Below are 21,311 nucleotides of genomic sequence, written 5' to 3'. Positions count from 1 at the left end.
ACATACAGTACTTAGTACATGTCTGCATTAAAAGCAAGTTCTAATCAGAAATTAATTAGCTTTTAGGATTTTATTTCAGCTAGCGAATTATTCTTTTTTCTTAAAAACTCCTTTATAGTTTCTTTATATTTTTGAAATATTTTCTTTATGCTTTGGAAGCTACGAAACTCTACCCTGAGTATCAGAGGTTAAGTTTTCAAAGAATATACTAACCTCTGAAGACCAATAATAGAAATTTTATCGCGCATGTGTCAATCTGATCACTGTTATTTAGGGAGTAAGTAACCAAGACACGAGAATTGTTATAATGCCGATAAGGCCAGCCAATGTTATGTATTAGTAATGCTAAAAGAATAAAGAATAAAAGAACTAAATATCTCCCCTCCCCTCTAAAAGGTGAGTGAGTCCTGTACGTTGCGTATATACATAATCTTCCCGTTATTGCTTATTCCTTTAAGTCCGGGTTTGTTGAAACTTTGTAGTTGTTTCAATGCACGTGGAATGTGTTGAGTCGGTTGTGCGACGAATGGTGGAGCCTCTGGGTTCAAACCTGTCAGAGGTTGAGGCGGAGGTGAAGGAACAACGATGTTTGGTCGAAACGAAGGGTTCACCTCAATGTCAATTGCATTTGGGTTGATCTTGAGAAATTTGCGATTTCGTAGCGAAAGTCTACCAGAACCATCCATGCGAATCCGATATTGACGATAAGGGAGGGCTTCCACAACTCTTCCGGTGCGAATCCATCTTTTGTTTCCTCGAGTAGAAGGTGGGTCGTGGATGAGCACCATGTTGCCGACCTGTATTGGCGGTAGATTACGTGGATTGACTGTTTCGTTTGGTTTACTACTGTACGTTGAGTTTTTTCTTTCACGCTGTTTTGCTTGGAGAAGCCACTTTTTGTTGAGTTTGAGGTGTTCCGAGTGTGATCACAAAGTTGCCGATGGAACAGGATCTGGGCAGGACTCAGTCCAATTCCTTGAAGTGGGGTGTTACGGTGTTGGAGTAGTGCCCGAGCGGCACTGTTGTTGTCTAGTGAACCTCTGATTGTGTTGCCGAGGATGATTCGTTTTGCTGACTTTACTGCAAGCTCGGCACGCCCGTTAGCCTGGGGGTAAGAGGCTGATGAAATTCGATGACGTATGCCCCATTGTTTCATGAATGTTTCAAATGTGGCTGATGTGAATTGGGGTCCACCGTCACTGGATGTTTCCTCTGGAACACCAAATGTTATAAACAATTTGCGAAGACGTTTAACGAGTGAGTCACATTTGGTATTTGTAGGAAAATGGTAAATTTCAATCCAGCAGCTGAATCGGTCAACCACTACCAGATAAGATTGTTCCTCTAATTCGAAATAATCTGTACATATTTGTTGGAAGGGCCATTCGGGTGGGGGAGAATTAATCAGTGGTTCATTTGGTTGACTTGGTGCGATTTGGTTACACGATTGGCACATGGATCGATGATTTCGAATACTAGCATTCATTCCAGGCCAATAGACTGCTTGGTTTGCACGAGCAGACATGCTGTTGAATCCCTGATGAGCTGCATGAAGATTGTTTAACACTTGTTGGCGGAGGGCTTGTGGTATGAGGATACGTCGATTAAGAAGTACAGTGTTGTTGCTTGAGGAAAGTCGATTGCGGACCTCCCAATACTGTCTAATGTTCTCCTTTAAAAGTTTCTTTGATGATGGAAATCCTTTTGATACAGTTTTAAGGAGATTTTGGTAAGCAGTGTCGTTTTCTGCAGTGATGCGGATCTGGTCGAGCGTGATGAGTTTACTATTATCAAGGGATGCTATATCTACATTGTAGGTAATCATATCCACTGCATTTGATTGGATTGCAAGGACATGATCTTCGATTTCCTGGCACGTGTTGATGTCATCTTGGGTGGGGTTTTGGCGAATGATTGCAAGCAATTCGTCTTTGGTTGGGTTGCGGGAAAGAGCATCTGGTCCACGGTGCCATTTTCCAGGACAGCGTTTTATCTTGAACTGAAAATTCATTGTTCGTTCTTTCAGCTTCGAGATTCTGGAATTGTCGATGGTACTCAAATCTCTATCGTTTAAAATCCCAAGCAGGGGTTGATGATCTGTTGCGACTATCAAATCAGTGCAACCGATAACGAAATGTTTTGCATGTTCAAGGCTCCATGCAACACCAGGCAAGTGGTGCGTCTTGGGTCAAATGAACGAACTCATTCTGAAACTTTCTAGATAAGTGTCTCTTTAGATTCTTCAAAAAGCTTATTCAGAGTGTCATCCCAATGAAATGTGCTATTTGCTTTGATCAATTCACGAAATGGTTGCATGATTGGACCGATCGAATATGCCCAGGCGACTTGGTTGGCAAGACCGAACCAAGAACGAGCGTCAGTGATATTCTCTGGTACAGGGAAATTGCGGATTGCTGCGAGGATTTTCTCTGAAGGCGCGATACCATTTTCGGTTAGACGAAGGCCTGCGAAGTCGACAGCTTTTTGACAAAACTGAAATTTCTCAACGTTCAACACAATACCATTTGTAGCACAGATAGTAAGAAAGTCCCATGCATGGTAAAAAGCCTGTTCTATAGTCTCATCATAAATTAAGCAATCGTCAACAACTTTTGTTTTACGAGGGAAGTCACTAAGGATTTCATCAAATCGGCGAGTATATGCATCACCAGCTGCAACAAATCCTTGGGGGAGGCGTTGATATCGATAACGTCCCCATTCGGTAATGAAAGTGGTCAACGGGCGAGACTCATCATCAAGGGGCACAGAGTAGTACCCATCAACAGCATCAAATACGGTCCTCCATGTCCCTGCAGGTACTTGGGATGCGGCAGCAAACGGGGAAGGGCAGTGATGGGTTTCTCTAGAGCATTGATTGTTCAATTTCTGAAAGTCTACAACTCTACGTGGCGATCCGTTCTTTTTGGCCGTGACAACCATTTTGCTGCACCATTCGACAGGCGATTCGATGGGTACAGGTTCAATAATTTCTCTAGAAATGTCACTGTCAAGATCCTTTTTCACCTGTTCTTTCCAATAAAATGGAACTGGGATAGGTACATGGTTGGCATGTGGCTTTGCGTCCGGCTTGATGTGAATATGAACTGGCTTGGTGTCCATTGACGGAAATGGTGTTGATTTACTGAATGATGTTTCTTTGAAAGCATCTACCAGGTGATGCTTAAGATTGTTCACATTATTCTCAGTGGCTGGGAAGGGTGTAGATTTTGGTTTTTCAGGAAGGATAATTGATTCAATTGAATGAATGGTCTCTTCATGGTTTGATTTCATTGGGCGAGGGTACGATGATGGTAAGATTGAAAGATCTATGCACGCCATACGACTGAGATAAATTCGATCTGCCTCCTCACAAAAGAATAAAGCTTGGCGTGACGTGAGGTTATCAATAAAAAATGTCATTGGCAGCCACCCGAAACAGTTCGGTGTCGATCCTCCAACAACAGTAATTTGCTTTGAACAAGGTATTAATTGTTCCTTTTTTAAGTTCAGTTCAGGTAGATGTAATGTTCCTGCTAGACAAATGCTGGCTCCGCTGTCAGGGAAAACTTTACATTTGGATGGCAAGTTTTGTTGTAAACGAGGTAAGGAAGGGGAGATTGATACAGTGATTCTGTCCTCCATTGCTTGGATAATGCTTATTGCACGAGCATCATCTTTATTTTTGGTCTGTCAGCAGACTCTAGCGAAGTGATTTGGAACGTCGCAGTTGTGACAAACGGTTCCCCATGCTGGGCAGTGAATTGGGCGATCATTGGCTCCCTTTCATCCGTGGTTGAATGATCCGCATCCTGAGCATGGTCGTTTGTTGGTTGTACCTTTGTTATCACGTCTGTACCGGGATTGCCTAGCTGACATAACCTCTGATTGTTGCAATGCTTGTTGGTCACGTGTTCTGGTTTCTAGGGCTTTGGCGTGTTTGATAACGTCTGTAAGGGTTTTTAGTAGGCTGGCCTTGGCTAAAATATCAGTTTGTATAATGTCTGAATTGAGACCACGTATAAATTGGTCTTTAACATGATCCTCTGAAATGTCAAACTTACAGCTTGGACAAACGAATTCACAGTCAGATGCAGCAGACCTTAGTCGAACAACGTAATCTTGTATAGTTTCATTGGAGTTCTGAACAATAGACGAAAATGTCATTCGATGAACGCTTGGATTTGCTTGCTTTGTTACAATTGACTCAATCTCCTGGAGTAGTTTGTCCTCGTCTACGGAAAATATGTCAGGATGATATTAACAAGACTATTTTGGACGGTCTCATCACAGCAATTGTACAGTTGTGCTAGGACTTGCTTACCAGCGAGTGCGGTAATCTGCTTGAAGACTGACCAGTCGATCAGGAATTTTCGAAATTGGGGTTTCGTCATATCACTATTCACTGTTGGCATCTTAGCAGACGGGGCTTTGATGGTTGCAGCGATAGGTTGGGGTGTTATTGACGCGGTCTTGCAGTGGTGTAAAATAAGAAGAATATCTCCAAGAACTGTTATTCCAATTTCTTGTAATGTCTCTTTGGTTAGATCTTTAAGTGTCGTCTCTGAAATGCGTTCTTCTGTGAAAAGTTTGGCATAAGCTTTTGCTTCCTTTCTCGGGACTTCAGTATCAATGAAAAACTGTTCCCAGGTTCTTCCGTCTTGCAGCGCCATATTTAGGGAGTAAGTAACCAAGACACGAGAATTGTTATAATGCCGATAAGGCCAGCCAATGTTATGTGTTAGTAATGCTAAAAGAATAAAGAATAAAATAACTAAATAACTGTATAAAGAATCAAAGATGAAGAGCAAATATTACCTTATTAATGTCTAGCAGACTGTATCAGTATGCAGTTTACTATTTACGAATTCCCCAGAAACCTCCAAGTGTAACTGAAGTGAGTTTCTTTCGAAAGAAATCTTTTACATGATCCCCAAATGTATAACAGTAATTACTAAACTATTAGTTTTGGTAATGTTACTTTAATGGAATCGAAATAATAGGTAGATCTTTTATGATTCTCTATCACTGACTCTTTTTAAAAAGAATTGATAAATTTTTTAGTAGTGTTTTCAACGACGGGAATAAAAATATCAACTTTGAACTTCATCCAAGATCTTGGACGGTCGTCATGGTTACCTTTATCTTCGTCAATTGCGCGCTGAATAGAATCTCGATATTCGTCGGCACAGCGTCGATATATGATTTCGACCTGTGATTATCACGGTAACGAAACTCCGTATACGTTTTTTTGCCAAACTATATAAGAACATAATGCTTGCATTTGCTAAAAAAACATTTTAAGGCTTTGTGGACCCTCAAACATCTATTTTCTTAGAAAAAATGGACAGCAGTACTCACAAAATGGTGAAAATAAGAACATGTTAAGAACATTTTTAGGCTTAAAACTAAAAAAAGTTAAGAACATCCGAATGCTTTAAAAATTTTGGATGTTCTTGTAAAAAAATGAAAACAAAGAGTGTATAGATTGTACTAATTACAACATGTGCATTTAAAATTCAGTGAACTGTAATGCAGCTATTGTGCAGGGTCTTACTAATCCCATCTCACAAATCAGCAAGACATTTTTTCTTTAATGAGCTATTTATAATCAAACTCAAATGTATTTTAATTGATACTCAAAAAATAGAATTGATAATCATCTACTCTAAGGTCCCGAATAGACGTCCCCCCCGCTTCTTAATTTTCGAAAATATTTCGGACCCCCCCCGTTCTTATAAGGACCCCCCCCCCCCCCCGTTTATTAGTTTTTAAGAATTTTTTCTGCTGTCAAAGAGAAAGACCCTTATTTTGCTCTAAATAGCCTGATTTTAGCCTTTATTTACCTAAATATTTTCAGACCCCCCCCCCCCCCGTTTAAGACCCCCCCCCCCGTTTATTATATTTTGCAAAAATTTCGGACCCCCCCTTTTATTCAGACCCCCCCCTACTATTCGGGACCTTAGAGTATCTATTTTTAAATTGCGCAAAATAAAAACAAGCACGCTAGATGCTTGTCATTTTATAGAAATTGGTTATTTCTCCACACCAATTCAACTATTGGGACATTCCATTTTATCTCCATACAGGGGGTGGACGAACATTTCCAAGGGGTAACCCGAAGACGAATTCTCAGGGGGGGGCTACCCAAGGAAAGATCTTTTATTTTTGCAGGGGGTGAAATGTTATTTTACTTCTAGAACTTCCAGGAGCTAAATTGGTTTTTAGTGATTTGTTCACTCTCACTTTAAGGTTATTTTGAAGTTTTTCCAAGAAGATTTTTTGAAATCTTACCAAGGGGTATACACACATTTATTCAAAAAATTTTTTGATATGAAAAGGTTCGTCCAATCCCCAACCCCCAACCCCTGTTTTGATACTAAATAGAAAAACCCAATCAGAGGTCAAGTTAAAAAAAAACAGTTCATCTAATAAGCTATATTGGTATATGATCAACAATTTCGATTCAATTGAGATAAGGGTATACTTACAATGAGTTAACAAAAGAACCTAATCCACTGGCAGATCAAAAAACGGGTTCAATATTGATGGTGGAGAGTGTTTCTTTTAGCCATAATCCTTATAAGGAAATCAAAACTCTCCGGCATGAATTTTGAACGCTTTAGATCCACCACTGTAATCAGTTAATAGGGCAGTTAATTAGTATTTCTAAATTCAACAACGAAGGAGCCCCATTTTTACAATCACAATTTCATTCTTCTTATATAGGGATTTACACCTCTTTGTAGAGACTTTATATATATTTTCTTCAAAATAAGTAGGTGTTTCTATTCCTTCAGTTACTCATTACATTGATTGCCTTCAGCTGTTTTTCTATTTTCTCTGCCTCGGATAGGATTTATGAAAAGTTACAGGATATGCAGTCAACTTTTTCTAGTTCGATTTTCTATTGTTAGAATCTTTCTATAATTCGAACTGAAATATTGATCCCCTCAGCTGGGAAAGTTGTTTAGATTTACTCACTGTAGTTTGTATTTTTCTTTAATTCGACTAACATTTTTGGTCTCTTGAAGATCGAATTAGAGAGAGTCGACTGTATGATATACAGTAAAACGCATTGGTTAATACTTAAGTGGAATTTTGGTGCCATGGGAAATGAAAGATATCTGTCCGATAAAAAATGATTTGACAAGACTTTGTATTGTTCTTATATAGAAAACATACAGGGTTTTTCATTATAGATTCAAGATGGTTGAAGCAAAGAAAGTTGGAGTTTTGATTGCATGTGTTGCAGTTTTCATATTGTTATCGGCTTCTACTGGTGGCTCTGGATGGATGACGAGTGGAACAGGAGGTTACATAGTATTTTGTTTTTGATTGTTATTTATTATTGATACATAGACAATAAATATATTTAAGCTAATACATATCAACCTATTTACTACAAAAAAACATTTTAAATAAATCCGACATCATCAGACTTTACATGGGCATAACGTTGGTTTTTGATGCTTGATTTTTTCTTTAAATTCTTTGAGGTCATTGAGTTGTCGAAATTCTTTAGGAACAAATTCTCATATCTCTTTGAACCAAGATACCCCCTCCTCACAGACCCAGTTGGAACCTTTCCCACTGGAAAGGTTGGCCAAAATATCGTTTCCAGTGGAAAATTATACTTCAATTTTTTAATTTTATTTTGTTTCCGCTGAAAATAATCAAATAAACAAATCCTAACTGCAAAATATTGTGCTATTATTTCACTCCCAGCCACGGTTTCTATCTACAGGCTAGCCACTTATCATCATTTGAGCATCCATTTTTTTGTTCTAAATTTAAGGTGGAAAGTTGAATTATGGGTTGTTCAGCCTTTGTGGCACCAACAGTTGTGCTTCATATGGGTCAGTACTTTATCCCGAAAATAAATGGCGTGCTACTCAAGGCTTTATGGTCCTTTCAGTTTTGGTCAGTCTTGGAGCTGCCATCTGTGGTATCATATTGATGATCAGTGATAAAGTCCAAGCTAAAATCATTGCTATACTTTTGATGATCGCTTTTGTTCTTTCAACGATTGGTTTGGCAATCTTTACTGATATCAAGGAAGAAAATTATAAAAATTTAGATTACGGATGGGCGTATGGATTTGGTTGGGTTGGCGCCCTTGCTGCTTTGGGCGTTGGTGTTGCTGTTTTTCTTACCAACCGCTCATAATGATTTTGAAGGAAGGTGGAAGGTGAACCAACAACAAGGAACTTAATTTAAATACAGTGGAGTCTCCGTAACTTGAACACGCACGGGGGACATAAATCTGTTCGAGTAAAATTCGAGTTATGTAAGGTTCATATAAGCATTGTCAACTGATATTCGAGTTATAGAGGTTCGAGTTAAAGAGACTCACTTTATTGATGAAAATATTATATTAAAATTTATTGCTTACATAACAAAACACCACACCAAATCTTACACACACAAGCAACGAATTATAGCTATTCTTTATACACCCTTAGAGAGTACAGATTTATAAATTTTCTCTAAAACTTTTTACTATCGAAGATATTATTTTGTGATGGAGCTAGCTTAACATCAATTTTCGCACCAGAGCATGCACACCACTTAATTTCTAAATACAAGAAAATATAAAACCTTTATATTTAACGATTTAACAAACTCGAATCTTTTGCTTTATGCCTCATACCCGGGTATCAGGGCGCCCAACTTTTGAAAGTCTACAATCAAGGTCATAATATTTGAGAAAAAAGGGAAATTCCCCAGGAAATTTTGAAACCACAATCGATTTATAAGTGCTCTAAAGTAGGTTCGAAGGGTAGAGTTTTAACTCTGAGCTTTAAGCTTAAGACTTACATGCTTAGGATCTGAGGATCGAAAAGTTCAAAAATAGTCCAATAAGGCTCAGAATATTGCCTGGAACCCTGGAAGTCTGTCAACCCCTCCTAAATTGAAATTTTCGATTAAATTAAAGAGATAGCCCAAAATCGACTTTCTTGCCAGTACTTTAAATCTTGAAAAACGTTAAAATAACTGGAATTCTCGATGCATTTCAACCATGATTGTAGGTCGAAGAAAATCCAGAAAAAAGCTAACAATTTGGTAATTTTGGAATAATTTTGTGACCTTACGAGGACTGGAATTACATTTTATGATTTTTACTATCCTCAGCGGAATTTTGAAAGTCCCAGAAAGGGCATTTATCTGCACCCTACATTCGCATAGGTACACCACCTACCGTGAATAGCACAGGTCAAAATCATTTATTGAGGCTGTGCCGACGAATCGAGATTCTATTCAGCGCGCAATCAACGAAGACAAAGGTAACCATGACGACCATCCAAGATCTCGGATGAAGTTCAAAGTTGATATTTTTATTCCCGTCGTTGAAAACACAACTAAAAATATCATGAATGCTTTTTAAAACGAGTCAGTGATAGAGAATCATAACATGAAGTCTTTCTTTTATTTCGATTCAATTAAAGTGACATTTCCATAATTAATAGTTTAGTAATTACTGTTATATATTTGGGGATCATGTAAAAGATTTCTTTCGAAAGAAACTCACTTCAATTACACTTGGAGGGTTCTGGGGAATTCGTAAATAGTAAACTGCATACTGATACAGTCTGCTAGACATTAATATGGTAATATTTGCTCTTCATCTTTGATTTTTCCTATAGTGATTAGATTGACACATGCGCGATAAAATTTATATTATTGGTCTTCAGAGGTTAATATATTCTTTGAAAACTTAACGTCTTATACTCAGGGTATATTTTATCGCGCATGTGTCAATCTAATCATTATAGGAAAAATCAAAGATGAAGAGCAAATATTACCATATTAATGTCTAGCAGACTGTATCAGCACCGGTTTGTGTAAAAGCTGAGAGCATGTAGCATAGGATCAAATCCGTTTGTGGATGTCAGCCGCCTATACAAAACTGCAATGACCACCAGGATTCGAATTTTTTTGAGCATTTAAAGTAACTTTAGCATTAGAGAATCGTCTCGACATCTTATTATGGCATAAAATTCTCCACTACTGTACCAACAAACACACGCTGGAAATAATTCCTCTACACTTTAATAATCTAAGAGATCTTTCACAAAAGTACTATTTACAGCCATATTTTTTTGATTGATAAAACCGTAAAATTTTTAACAGGGTTATCCGTTTGACCAAGAGCATTTGAGTAGGCGGAGACGTACGAGATTTCGGTATTGTGGAACCGTTTTTATTTCAGAATTCTGGTAATTTTTACAAAATATATTTGGCATTTTGGAATCGTCAATTTGGTTCAGTATTTAACCTACACGCCTTTTTTATAAGAAAAGTGTTTTTTGGCTGTTGAGGGTGAGCATTATTCTAATTTTTCTATTGTTCTAAACTAAATTCTAAATCTCACCCCGATATTCTTATGAAAGTTATTAAATATTTCCCGTTTTCCAAAAGGGAAATATTTGTTAAAACGGGCTTTCTCCATAATAATAATTTCCAGTGTCAAAACGCCTTCCGTACGCCCTGACTGACGCCCGTTTTTAGCGCCTAAAGAAAGTCTACTTGATAAGAATCAAATCAATAACTCTTGATTGAAGGCAATATATCTTTCGGTAATTAAGTCTTACAAAGTAAACAAAGTATGGTGAAAAAGATGAGCATATTCATTTTTATTATAAGTGTCTACTTTTTAAGAATCAAATAAATTTCAGAATTTTTGGCGTTTTCACTGTGATAATATGTGAGCGATAACTTCTCTTTTTGAGATGTGAGCGACCGTCTATCCCATGTCATCTCAAAAGTAAAGTTGAAACCAAGCTTTCTTCCTCCAACTTAAATTTTATCGATAAAACCATGAACATATAAACGACTGGACATCTATCTTTTATTGTCTCTTTGAAGCGAGCTTCGTTGCCGCCTGTATTTCAAAATTGATATAAAAATCCGACAATATTCCGTCATAATTTTATTTCTTTGAATTATTTAGGTAAAAGGATTGATAGAGCTTGAAAATTATACTCCTAATGTACAAAAAAATTATTGCCGAATTTTTTCACAAGTTTGTAATATATTTTATCAACGTTTTCAACGCTAAAATGCAGAATTTCAACGGCGTGTATACTTTTGAATCTCTTTTGTCACTCCGATAATTTTTTCTATGACTTGAAAAAAATAGCTTGCCAAAGTTTAGAGCCTGTGTCATAAGAATATCGAAATTAGAATGCGACACTCTCTGAAATTATTAGACACTTTTAAGTCAAAATTTAGAAATATTAGTCGGAGTTTTGACAAGCTGACGGTGATTTTGCCTCTATTATCTCTGTTATGATATAGTTAAAAGACTTGAGAAGAGTAGAACAGCAGAGACTTTTGTCGAAGTTTTGACATTGTTAGCAAGGTACTCCCAAGTGGTATATCATCAAAATCTATTGTTTCATTTTATGCTTTTTAACGAGGCGGCAACGAAGCTAGCAGCCTTTTCTACAAAAAGACAAAGGAGATGGATGTCCAGTCGTTTATATGTTCATGATAAAACGAATTTAAAATCTACACATGCGTAATTTTGCTTACTTAGGGATATTTCGATAGGAAGCTCTGCGGAGCATTCTTAGCGACAGCTACTTGCTAATATATGTCGATAATGACCTTCATTTTTAAGGAAATATTTAGTCGCATTTTTGCGAATCTTGTTTTTATAAAAAAGCGTGTATTTTGTACGTCGAGATTTGTTAACTTTTGACAAAACTCCTCGAAACCAATAAGCAATAGATCTTTTCATAAATTACGTCACGAACATCACTTGCCTCGTTTTGAAATTATTGCCATAGTGATTAACTCCCAGCAGATTTGATTAAAACTACTTTTTATTTATAAAAAAATCATTCAGTGTCTCAAGGGACATAATCACCGTGGTAATTGTTTGAATACGAGGCAAGTGATGTTCATGACGTAATTTATGAAAAGGCCTATTAAGCTAAAATATTTTCACCCTAAATTTCGGAAATTGCAACAAAATATTCAGTATTTCAAAAAATCACAACCCTTGACTTTTTATTTTGGTGTGGTGTCTTTTTGTAATCCATGTCCATGTCCATTCTCTTTAGTATTGTGCAAAAGAGTTCGTTCAGACCCACAATAAATGGTATTTCATTTTTTTTACGGAAATTCGTACACCATAAAGGTATTATTGAAAAATAATTTTTTTAGTAGGGATAATCCGTTTGATAGATTAACTCAGCGGGTGTGGGATATACAATTTCTTCAAAAAATTGTTGCCAACGCTGTTCAGGACAATATTCCTACTGAGAATATCCATTAAAATCTGTGTGACAATAAATTCAAAAGTTAAATATCGATACAGTAGTATTAAAGTTTTATATAAGAACAATTTAAAAAGGCTCATTTTTGGCCAAAGTCTAGGAATAAACAAAACAGACAGGCTCAGATTTCAGGAAGTTTTTACTGAGGCTTTTTCTGATGAAGGAGTGGAATGTTTGAAAACATACCAACATATGAAGAGCGTACTTCAGTCTAAAAGAAGTCAAAAAAGAACCGTAAAATAAGAATAGCAAAGGCTCTACTAAAGTTTTCAGGTTCTTATAAAGATAAGTAGATTTAAAACAGTTGACTTAAAATGACTGGGTGACTTGGCTTTCGCTTTACTTAAATGGAATTTAATTTGCAAAATTATTTTTAAATTGACACAGAGGGATTTTCAAATACATAGCAATTGAGGAACAAGTTTTTGGTAAGTATATCTGTAAAAAATGTATTTTTGGTGAACCTATTATAAACACACCCCCCTTCGCACAGACCCAGTGGGTCCAGCTAGAAAAATTGGCCCAAATATCGTTAATCCCAACGACTTTCAGTTCGTTATTTTTACCCCAATTGTCAAAATCTTACCCATCAGTTTAGTTAAGTTCCCTAATTTCAAGTTATTACAATGAAAAGGATTAGCTTGTTGGTGTTCTTTTTTGACAAGATTTCCGAAGCCCTTGCTCTTAGAGCGGACATCAAAATTGCTAAAGATTAAAATCTTTCCTTTTCCTACACCTCAAGATTATTGTTCAAAATTTTATTATTCACCCTTTAGAATAATTAATGAAACAAAATTTAAAAAGCCTTCTTTTTTAAGGCCTCATTCACATCATAATAATCCCCTTTTTATCCAAATCAAAATGGATACATAAATCAAAATCAAACCACTCCCAAGAAGGGGGGGGGGGTACTTAGGCAAAATGGGTGTCGGGTACTCTTAGGTTCAAAATAAACGGGAGGTTGGAAAATTCTTGAAATTTTAATAAACGACCTAATTGCCGGGGCGTTAGAAATTGTACTTCTGAAAGCCCAAAAATAAGGTAAATGTAGGCTAAAATCAGGCTTTTTGGCGCAAAATAATGAGGCTTCTTTTTGCCATAACTGAAAATATTCTTAAAAATCAATAAACGGGGGGAGGTCCTAATAAGATCTGGGGGGTTGGAAAATTTTCGAAAAATTAACAAGCGGGGGGGGGGTTTATTTAGAGCCTAATAGTATGTGCGAGCCATAAGGGTCTTATTTTTCCACCCTCGAAAGTCACTCTAAGGGTTGCAGAAAACCAGTTAACTCTTTGAAAGGGTCCTAAATTCGTAAAAATCTAAATTTTCCGCTATAAAGGGTCATGATTTTCAAAAATTTGGACCAAAATTTAGTGAAAATCGACAAAAATTTGAGGTGAAATCTCTCTAAAGGTCCCAAAAACGTCAATTGTTTCTTCCTCTAGAGGCTGATTCTCGATTTTTGGCTCGATTTTCGGCCCTTTTTCACCCGAATCTACGTGGTACCACAATCACTTATTGTTTGCCCTGATGGATGCTCACCCTCCTTGAACGCTATCAGAATCATAAACAATTGAACTAATGGAATGGTTTCGAGTTTGTTCACCCTAAGGATACCCCATGGTCTGATCCGGTGTGAATTTTTGGCCAGCGGTGATTAAATAAAGGAGCTGAATGTCAACATGGGGTTAGAAAACGGCATGTATTTTTAGGTGGGGAATTGAAGCTCAAGATAAGAGTGGGGACAAGTAAAGTCTGGCTTACAGACCTCCAAAGGTATACGCCCTTTACAGACCTGTAAAGGTATACGCGCAGTAAGAAACCTGGATGACGAGAATGAGCAGAAGAGAAGTCTAGACAATCGAGATAAGAGTTCAGGATGAGGGTATTTTTTTTATCTTTTCCAAAAGGGGTTTCACAAAAAATGCACATACAATATTTTACTTTTCTTTCTTTCTTTTCTTCATCTCTTAGAAGAACACTGATCAATCAATATGGCTGAAATAAAGAAAGTAGGAACTTTTGCAGCATGTGTCATTGTATCAGTTATCCTTTCAGCCTCAGCTGGTGGTGTTGGCTGGATGGAAGGAGTTAATGGTAAGTGTAACTAAAGCCTTATGAACAATCGATTAATTTGGCCACCCTAAGTTGATAATGTGCATCTGGTTTTACTTTTTGGTAGCTAATCGTAAGTAGGGGTCAGTGGGTCAGTGTTTCTTTTTTATTTTTCGGCTAAAAAACCCCACCTGTTTAAGCTTTCAACTCAAAATCCTAACCTTTCCATGTTACTATAACCCTTTTCGTTTAAGTTTTGAGCAGTAAATCAACAAGTATTAAGTGTAGTAAAGCATTTGTTCTTGATGATTAGTATTTTCACCACTACCCCTTTCCTCTGCTATCTATGATACCCTTCCTGTTCCAATTTTTACCTACCTAATACCCCTAATTCTACACGAGACTTGTTTAAAAAAACTGTGGTAAAACATTTGAAAATAAATTTGATACCCCTGTTTCAGTAACCCGATGGGAAATTATAGCCAATCGGGAATAGACAATTTTCTCACTGGAACACCTGGGGTTACCGGGTCTGTGACGAGATGTAATACAGGGTGTAATATTGACGTACTGTTGAAATACGTCAGGTCTTCGGTAGGCAAATCCGAACTCAGCTTGTACCCAAAATCTGAGGCTAATCTTGATATTGACCTTTTGTTTTTCTTTGCCACTTTTCAGGATCGGATACATTGCACGAGTATGGTTTATTTCGATTATGTTATACAAATGCAGTTACCACTGGCAACGTCAACAAATATTGTGGAGAATACAACCGTGTTTCGAGCAGATGGCGTGCTGCTCAAGCCCTAATGTTATTAGCCGTGTTTCTAAGCATAGTAGCCTGTTTCCTGGCACTTGTGCATCTACTGAAAGATAAAATCAACAGCAAATTGATTTCTCTGTTTCTAGTGATGACGTGTATCTCAGCATTGTTAGTATTAGCCATTATCACAGATTTGAAAGAAGAAGAGTTTGCAGGGCGCTCTTATAGTTGGGCGTATGGCTTATCATGGGCGGGAGCTTTTACCGCCCTCTTTTTTGGTATCTTTATATTTGGACAATATCCGTAAAGATTGAATATATTGGAAATTAATTAAAAATCTCTGGTAGTTGGGAGTTATGGGTGTTTGGTGGACGTTATTTTGGCCATCATTAATGCGTACCTACTGATGAGGTATAAGCGAAAGAGATTCAATTTGTCTTTTTTGAAACATATCAATAAAATCAGAAATCAGTTTTACGGTTTTACCAATCAAAGAATTAACTTTTACAGCTTTTATATAAATAATTTTTTATAAAAATATTTAACCCTATTCGTACTGGGGGGCTGTTTCTGTTCGCGGGGATGAAACTAATATTAATAGCTGAAATAATAGAGCTTTCGGCATGAAATTTTCTGCAAATTCCTAACTTTTATTTAGCCTAAAAATAAAAAAAATTTGACACCTAAAGATTTTCACACCTTGAGCATGATGACATTTCTGACAGTAAGGTGTTGCAAAAAGTTGAAACATTTCCAATATACAATATATTAATTGTTTATGTCATATGTATCGGGTTTCAAACCGTAATTTATTGAATATTTAGGATAAGATAAGTATTTCAAACTCAGGGAACTTTTTTCTGAAGCCTTTGTTAGAATACAAGAGCAAAGGAAATTTTCGGTTTAACTCACTTTGGGCATGATGAGTGACGCCATCAAAAAAATTATTTACCAAGAGTTACTTTATATGACAAGGAGCCTGTGTGCCAAATTTCATCCAAAAAGACCCAAGAGGTCAAAAGTTAAGGGGTGGTACAGGAACAGCCCCCCTAGTTTTGAACCCTAAAAGCTAGGGTTAAAGATGTAAAGACAACTGAATATGTACAGAAGATTAGTTTAGATGCTGAGAACTAGCTCATTTAATTTTGTAAGCTCCTCAAATTTTTCTATTTCTTTTCTTTTGGAGCAAAATTTATAAATCAAAAAAGTCAATGCTTCCATTTTTCTACTACAACCTTTTCTTTTGCTATCAGCAGACTGTCAGAGTGCTTCTGAGTGAACATGATTTTGTGCCGGTGTTTTAGAATTGATATTTTGAAAGATAACCTACCGGCCGGTTGATTACCTACTTAGCCGCCAGTACACTTTATTTCGCCGGTACTTCAGTATTTGGCGATTATTGTTATTATTATTCCACTATCAAGTTCTATTTATCGATACATCAGCACCATGTACAGTGGACACTCCGTTATTCTAAGGGGAATAAGAATTTACTTCGAATAACCGGGAGTCCGAATAACTGAAAATTCGTTTTCCCGCCAAATTTTCGACTCAAACTTGATGGGATGGACTTATCTGAATCAATAGAAGCATTTTCGTGGTGAGCGCCCGTTGAGCGCAATTGCCAAGCAGGGGCTATGTAGCTTCACGATACTGGACTTTCTGCTGATAAATGTTTGTTGTCAGTGTTTCTAGTTTTAATTTGACGCGTGTATCAAGCGCAGACTGCTGCTATACATGTTTTTGTGCGAAAATATAATTAACTCTTTTAATTGTGTATTTAAGACGTTTATTTTAAAGAAATCGTTTTGTTTAAAATTTTTTGTCTCTTATGTTAAAAAATCAATTAATTAAACTTGTCATAGTTTACCATCGTTTTTTATAAGTTTCCCATTTCCGCACTAAGATTCTTGTCACTTTTCCGGGATCTTTCCACTAGTGTTCCAGAGATAACCGGCTTGAGATTGGAGAGGGTTTGTTTCTAATGGTACGTAAAATCTTGTGTTTACTAACGAAACTGCCTAACTTTCCGAAGCTTATTTTTCAACTACCCGAAGTCCTGGTCTTTGTGCCAAGTATTGGCAAAGGAATCTTAGTGCGGAAACGGGAAACGACGTTAGAATTGGTCAGATATTATAAAATTAAACCTTTTTGCATTGCGTCTACTATACCTATACTACAATACACAGAATGTGGTATTACACCACACTAAAATTTTCGAATAGCATGTTTACATTCGTTATCTATTAGACTAGTAAACTAGTCGTTGAAAACAGACCTATTATACAAAAAATCAAGCTCCAAATAGAAGTTGCGTCTCTTTTCTGAAATTATTTTCCTTTTCTCTCACGCGCACTGAATATTTAATTAGTGTTTACATTATTTGATTGACAGTTTTATTATAAGGTTATAAGTAATAACCGACTAGTTTACTAGTCTAGTTATCTATTGACACAACAGTGCATGGTTAAAAGCACGTGTAAAACGATAGATGAACAAAATATCTTAGAGCAACCCTGTATCACAGCCCCAGTGAAACTTTTTTCCTCACTGGGGATAAAAATTCCTATTGAAATCCAAATCGGGATAGAAATTATATTGTCCCAATGTTAAAAAGCCCAGTGGGATGGTTTTGGAGTGCAATTTTTTCTCACCGGGTACGAAATTTTAGCCAAATTTCCCTGTGGGGCTGGGGTCCCAGTGGGTCTGTGACACAGGGGTGTCTTAGAGAATCTAGGAGTAGTACGTTAGGCGTTAGGCCGAAATATTCATCCAAAGAAATATGTTATTGGTCAGTCCCAGCTGAGCATTCATTTCGCTATTATTCCGCAGCAGAAGAAGCAGGGTCAGAAAAAAAACGTGTTTCCCCGATTTCTAAAGTTTTCATCCGATCGGGTTAAGTTTGGTTTTCCGATCTGTGTATTTGCTCTCCAGCTTTTTTCGGGCAGCGTTCCGTTTCCCGATATGTGTCAAAAACAATTCAATATGGCTGCCAAAGCGGTGCCTTTTCGTTCGTTCTGTGTTTATATCTTGCCAGCTTTTATTTATACATTCATTATATCTTGTTGAAATGGCTTTTAAACTTATAACTAAGGAAGATACAACACTGGAGTTAGATTATAAGGATGTTCTTTGCTTTAAAGTATGAAGATTTTAACTTATTTGCTCAAGTTTTTTCCTGTATTGTGAGTTATTTTTTTACCTGATAGACCTCATTATTTTGTAGCATGAAAACATATTTTTTTGTTTTGGACTTGAATATAGAATAACCACCAACAATTACTGGAATTTGATGGAGTGTAAATATATATTACAGTTCACCGCTTAATCAGTTAGTCACACTAGGAAATCTAGCTTTCAGAAAAAACAACATCAGTCATCTACAGGATACATTTCAACAACAAGGATGAGAGTTACCTGAATCAAGTTCGCAAGACAATAATAATTAAAACTAAAAGTTGGAAACAAAATAAAACGTGCAGCAGCCAAAATCAACCAACTAAAATTTGTCATTCAATTCCCGAGACAGCACTTCGATTTTTAAGGCCTTGTTTATACGCTAAAGTAAAACAATTACGCACATGTAAATGGGTCATTGTTTGAGGTCCGGCAATATTTCCGGGAGATAGCCTATCCGGCAGTGCGCGGATCTAGGTGGGTTCCGCCTCCCCCGTAGATCTTTTTCTTGGGAAGTTGATCTTCAAATTAGTTTTCAAGGTTGGCTTGGCTCAAATTTTTTCATCTATGGCACAAATATTAGGCAATTTCTCAAAGTTCTTGAAAATGTTAATTTCATTAAAAAGCGCCGGGTTATTTTTTCATGAATCCCTTTAGAAGTTTTGCGGCGCATTGTTTTGCTTGAGAGTCAAGTAAACGATATAGCGCTTTCGCAGCGTTAATCTTTGATACGTATTTTGGCGGGACGCTAGTGTGGCTAACTGTTAATTATCTGATTATTCACAAAAATAATGTTTTCTTGAAGTTGGTGTTTTCTTTTGATTTGATAGACATTTTATATGCTTGTTCTTCTGGACTTGGAGATAATATTGATAAAGCGTAAATGGAAATTGATCAAGTATATTAAAGTACCGCTCCTATGTGAATTTGAGAAAGACCGAAGCTCTTCATCAAATTATTGACGCAAAAATGATTTTTTTCTAGACTTGTGCGTTTTTCACTGGCAGTTACGTTTTTTTTTTTGACCGACGGGAGATAATTATGATAAAGCGTGAATGGAAATTGATCAAGTATATCAAAGTACAGCTCCCATGTAAATTTGAGAAAGAACGAAGTTCTTCATCAAATTATTGACGCAAAAATGATTTTTTTCTAGACTTGCGTTTTTCACTGGCAGTTACGTTTGTTTTTTTGGACCGACTTGTGGAGATAATTATGATAAAGCGTAATTGGAAATTGATCAAGTATCAGCAAGTATATATATTAAAGTATTGCTCCTATGTAAATTTGAGAAAGACCGAAGTTCTTCTATTGACGCAAAAATGATTTTTTTCTAGACTTGCGTTTTTCACTGGCAGTTATGTTGTTTTTTTGACCGACTCGGAGATAATTATGATAAAGCATAAATGGAAATTGAACAAGTATATTAAAGTACCGCTCCTATGTTAATTTGAAAAAAACCAAAGTTCTTCATCAAATTATTGACGTAAAAATGATATTTTCTAGACTTAAGTTTTCACTGCGATTTGAAAGCAGACACTTCCATTTGTTCTTTTTGACTTGGAGATAATTATGATCAAGCGTAAATGGAAATTAATCAAGTATATATATTTAAAGTGCAGCTCCTATGTAAATGGCGGTGATTTGATGGCGGACACTTACACATTCTGGACTAATAATGATAAATAATAAATGTATATAAATGGATTACAATGTATAGCAATGTGCCCTCCCGGTTATTACCATAATGGCTTTATGGCAACTCCTGAACTTGGGCACAGGATGTACGGTTACACATTTTGTGGATTGCATTGTGGAGTCACAAGAGTGCTCAAACTGCGAGCAGCGAGCAATGCGTAATGCAAATAGTGAGTGTCTTAAATGAAGACTCTCCACCCAATCCAAGAGTGCTCAAACTACAAAAGCAGTGAGCCAATATACAATGTATAGCAATATCTAATATTTATTATCTAAATATCTATCCTAACTAAGAGACGAATAATTATTCTGTCATACAGATTGTAACATGGCATATTTTCGTTAATCCATATTGTTTACAAACGTAAATTTGATGATTTTTTTACTCTCGTTTTAAAAATTTTTAACAACACATCTTTCTAATCATTTCTAATCAATTAAGCAATTTAGGCTGACCTTCCAGCGCAGCTGGTTTATTACTTTTGACTTGCTATTATTAGATTCACGTGTTTAACTTATGTAATAAGCTGGTTTTCCTTTTCCTAAACAAATTGCAGAGAAACTTCAATTTTAAATAAGCTGGGAAATCAAGGGAGGGTTCCTCTGCATTGATTTCCAAGCCTGAAGGACTAGACTCGAGACTCCTGGATGGGAAATGAAGCCACTTATTTCCCATCCAGAACGCCCGCGCGTAGTTTTTATACAACTGCCGGATTGAGATTAAAATCTATCGCAAGATTTTTAAAAATGCAATCCCCAAAAACAAAGGAACCACTAGATACAATCCGTCGTCATGATTGTGGTGCGTTTCTAGGCGCATTCTGGATGGGAAATAAATAATTGGCTTCACTTTTTTTTGCCTGGGAAAGTTTAGAGATTCTACTCTAGCCGTTCGGGATTTTAACCATTGAGTCTCGAGTCAGTCTCGAGTCTAGCCCTGTAGCTCTTCGGGCTTGGAAGTCAATGCTTTAAATTTCAATGGCTCTGCGGGGCATTCATAGCTGGGCTATAGCTACAGTAGTAAAAAAAAAGCATTTTTAGTTTTTGAAGAAAGAATAATGTTGAACAATCGTTAACAGCATGGACATATAAACGACTGGACATCCGTCTTCTTTTTATTTTTGTAGAAAGCACTGCTAGCTTCATTGCCGCCTCGTTAAAAACATAAAATGAGAAACAATAAATTTTGATGATATACCTCTTGAGAACAACATCAAAACTTCGACAAAAGTCTCTGTTGTTCTACACGCTTTTCCAGTCTTTATCTATATCATAACAAAGATAACAGAGGTTTAAAAAATCGTCAGCTTGAATAATTTTAATAATAATTTTAG

The 21,311-nt window shown here is 36.6% G+C and overlaps 3 protein-coding genes across 3 annotated transcripts; 2 read left to right on the top strand and 1 right to left on the bottom strand.

Annotated features, from left to right (window-relative positions):
- Positions 1 to 3,783: 3,783 nt before the first annotated feature.
- On the bottom strand, positions 3,784 to 4,670 carry LOC136820071 (uncharacterized). The gene is made up of 2 exons (XM_067076310.1): positions 4,322 to 4,670; positions 3,784 to 4,232 (listed from the first exon to the last, which is right to left on the bottom strand). The coding sequence occupies exons 1-2, from the start codon at positions 4,668 to 4,670 to the stop codon at positions 3,784 to 3,786; spliced, it is 798 nt and encodes a 265-aa protein (XP_066932411.1).
- Positions 4,671 to 7,189: 2,519 nt separating this feature from the next.
- LOC136820065 (p53 apoptosis effector related to PMP-22-like) lies at positions 7,190 to 8,610 on the top strand. Its single transcript, XM_067076304.1, has 2 exons — positions 7,190 to 7,312; positions 7,796 to 8,610. The coding sequence occupies exons 1-2, from the start codon at positions 7,207 to 7,209 to the stop codon at positions 8,164 to 8,166; spliced, it is 477 nt and encodes a 158-aa protein (XP_066932405.1). The 5' UTR covers positions 7,190 to 7,206; the 3' UTR covers positions 8,167 to 8,610.
- Positions 8,611 to 14,266: 5,656 nt separating this feature from the next.
- Positions 14,267 to 16,408, top strand: LOC136820066 (uncharacterized). The gene is made up of 2 exons (XM_067076305.1): positions 14,267 to 14,381; positions 15,018 to 16,408. The coding sequence occupies exons 1-2, from the start codon at positions 14,279 to 14,281 to the stop codon at positions 15,407 to 15,409; spliced, it is 495 nt and encodes a 164-aa protein (XP_066932406.1). The 5' UTR covers positions 14,267 to 14,278; the 3' UTR covers positions 15,410 to 16,408.
- The last annotated feature ends 4,903 nt before the right edge of the window (positions 16,409 to 21,311 follow it).

Source organism: Clytia hemisphaerica, unplaced genomic scaffold (assembly GCF_902728285.1).
Source record: "Clytia hemisphaerica strain Z4C2 unplaced genomic scaffold, Clytia hemisphaerica genome assembly, whole genome shotgun sequence".
NCBI classification, from domain to species: domain Eukaryota; kingdom Metazoa; phylum Cnidaria; class Hydrozoa; order Leptothecata; family Clytiidae; genus Clytia; species Clytia hemisphaerica.
Note: the sequence above shows the minus strand (reverse complement) of the source record. Positions and strands in the feature narration are given on the sequence as shown.

What these genes read in the sequence shown, in the direction of transcription:
- LOC136820066 (XM_067076305.1), top strand. Translation starts at nt 14,279, where the DNA reads ATGGCTGAAATAAAGAAAGTAGGAACTTTTGCAGCATGTGTCATTGTA. An exon ending in CTGGATGGAAGGAGTTAATG is followed by an intron (nt 14,382 to 15,017) that starts GTAAGTGTAACT and finishes GCCACTTTTCAG; the next exon opens with GATCGGATACATTGCACGAG.
- LOC136820071 (XM_067076310.1), bottom strand. Translation starts at nt 4,670, where the DNA reads ATGGCGCTGCAAGACGGAAGAACCTGGGAACAGTTTTTCATTGATACT. An exon ending in GCAGATTACCGCACTCGCTG is followed by an intron (nt 4,233 to 4,321) that starts GTAAGCAAGTCC and finishes TATTTTCCGTAG; the next exon opens with ACGAGGACAAACTACTCCAG.
- LOC136820065 (XM_067076304.1), top strand. Translation starts at nt 7,207, where the DNA reads ATGGTTGAAGCAAAGAAAGTTGGAGTTTTGATTGCATGTGTTGCAGTT. An exon ending in GATGACGAGTGGAACAGGAG is followed by an intron (nt 7,313 to 7,795) that starts GTTACATAGTAT and finishes TCTAAATTTAAG; the next exon opens with GTGGAAAGTTGAATTATGGG.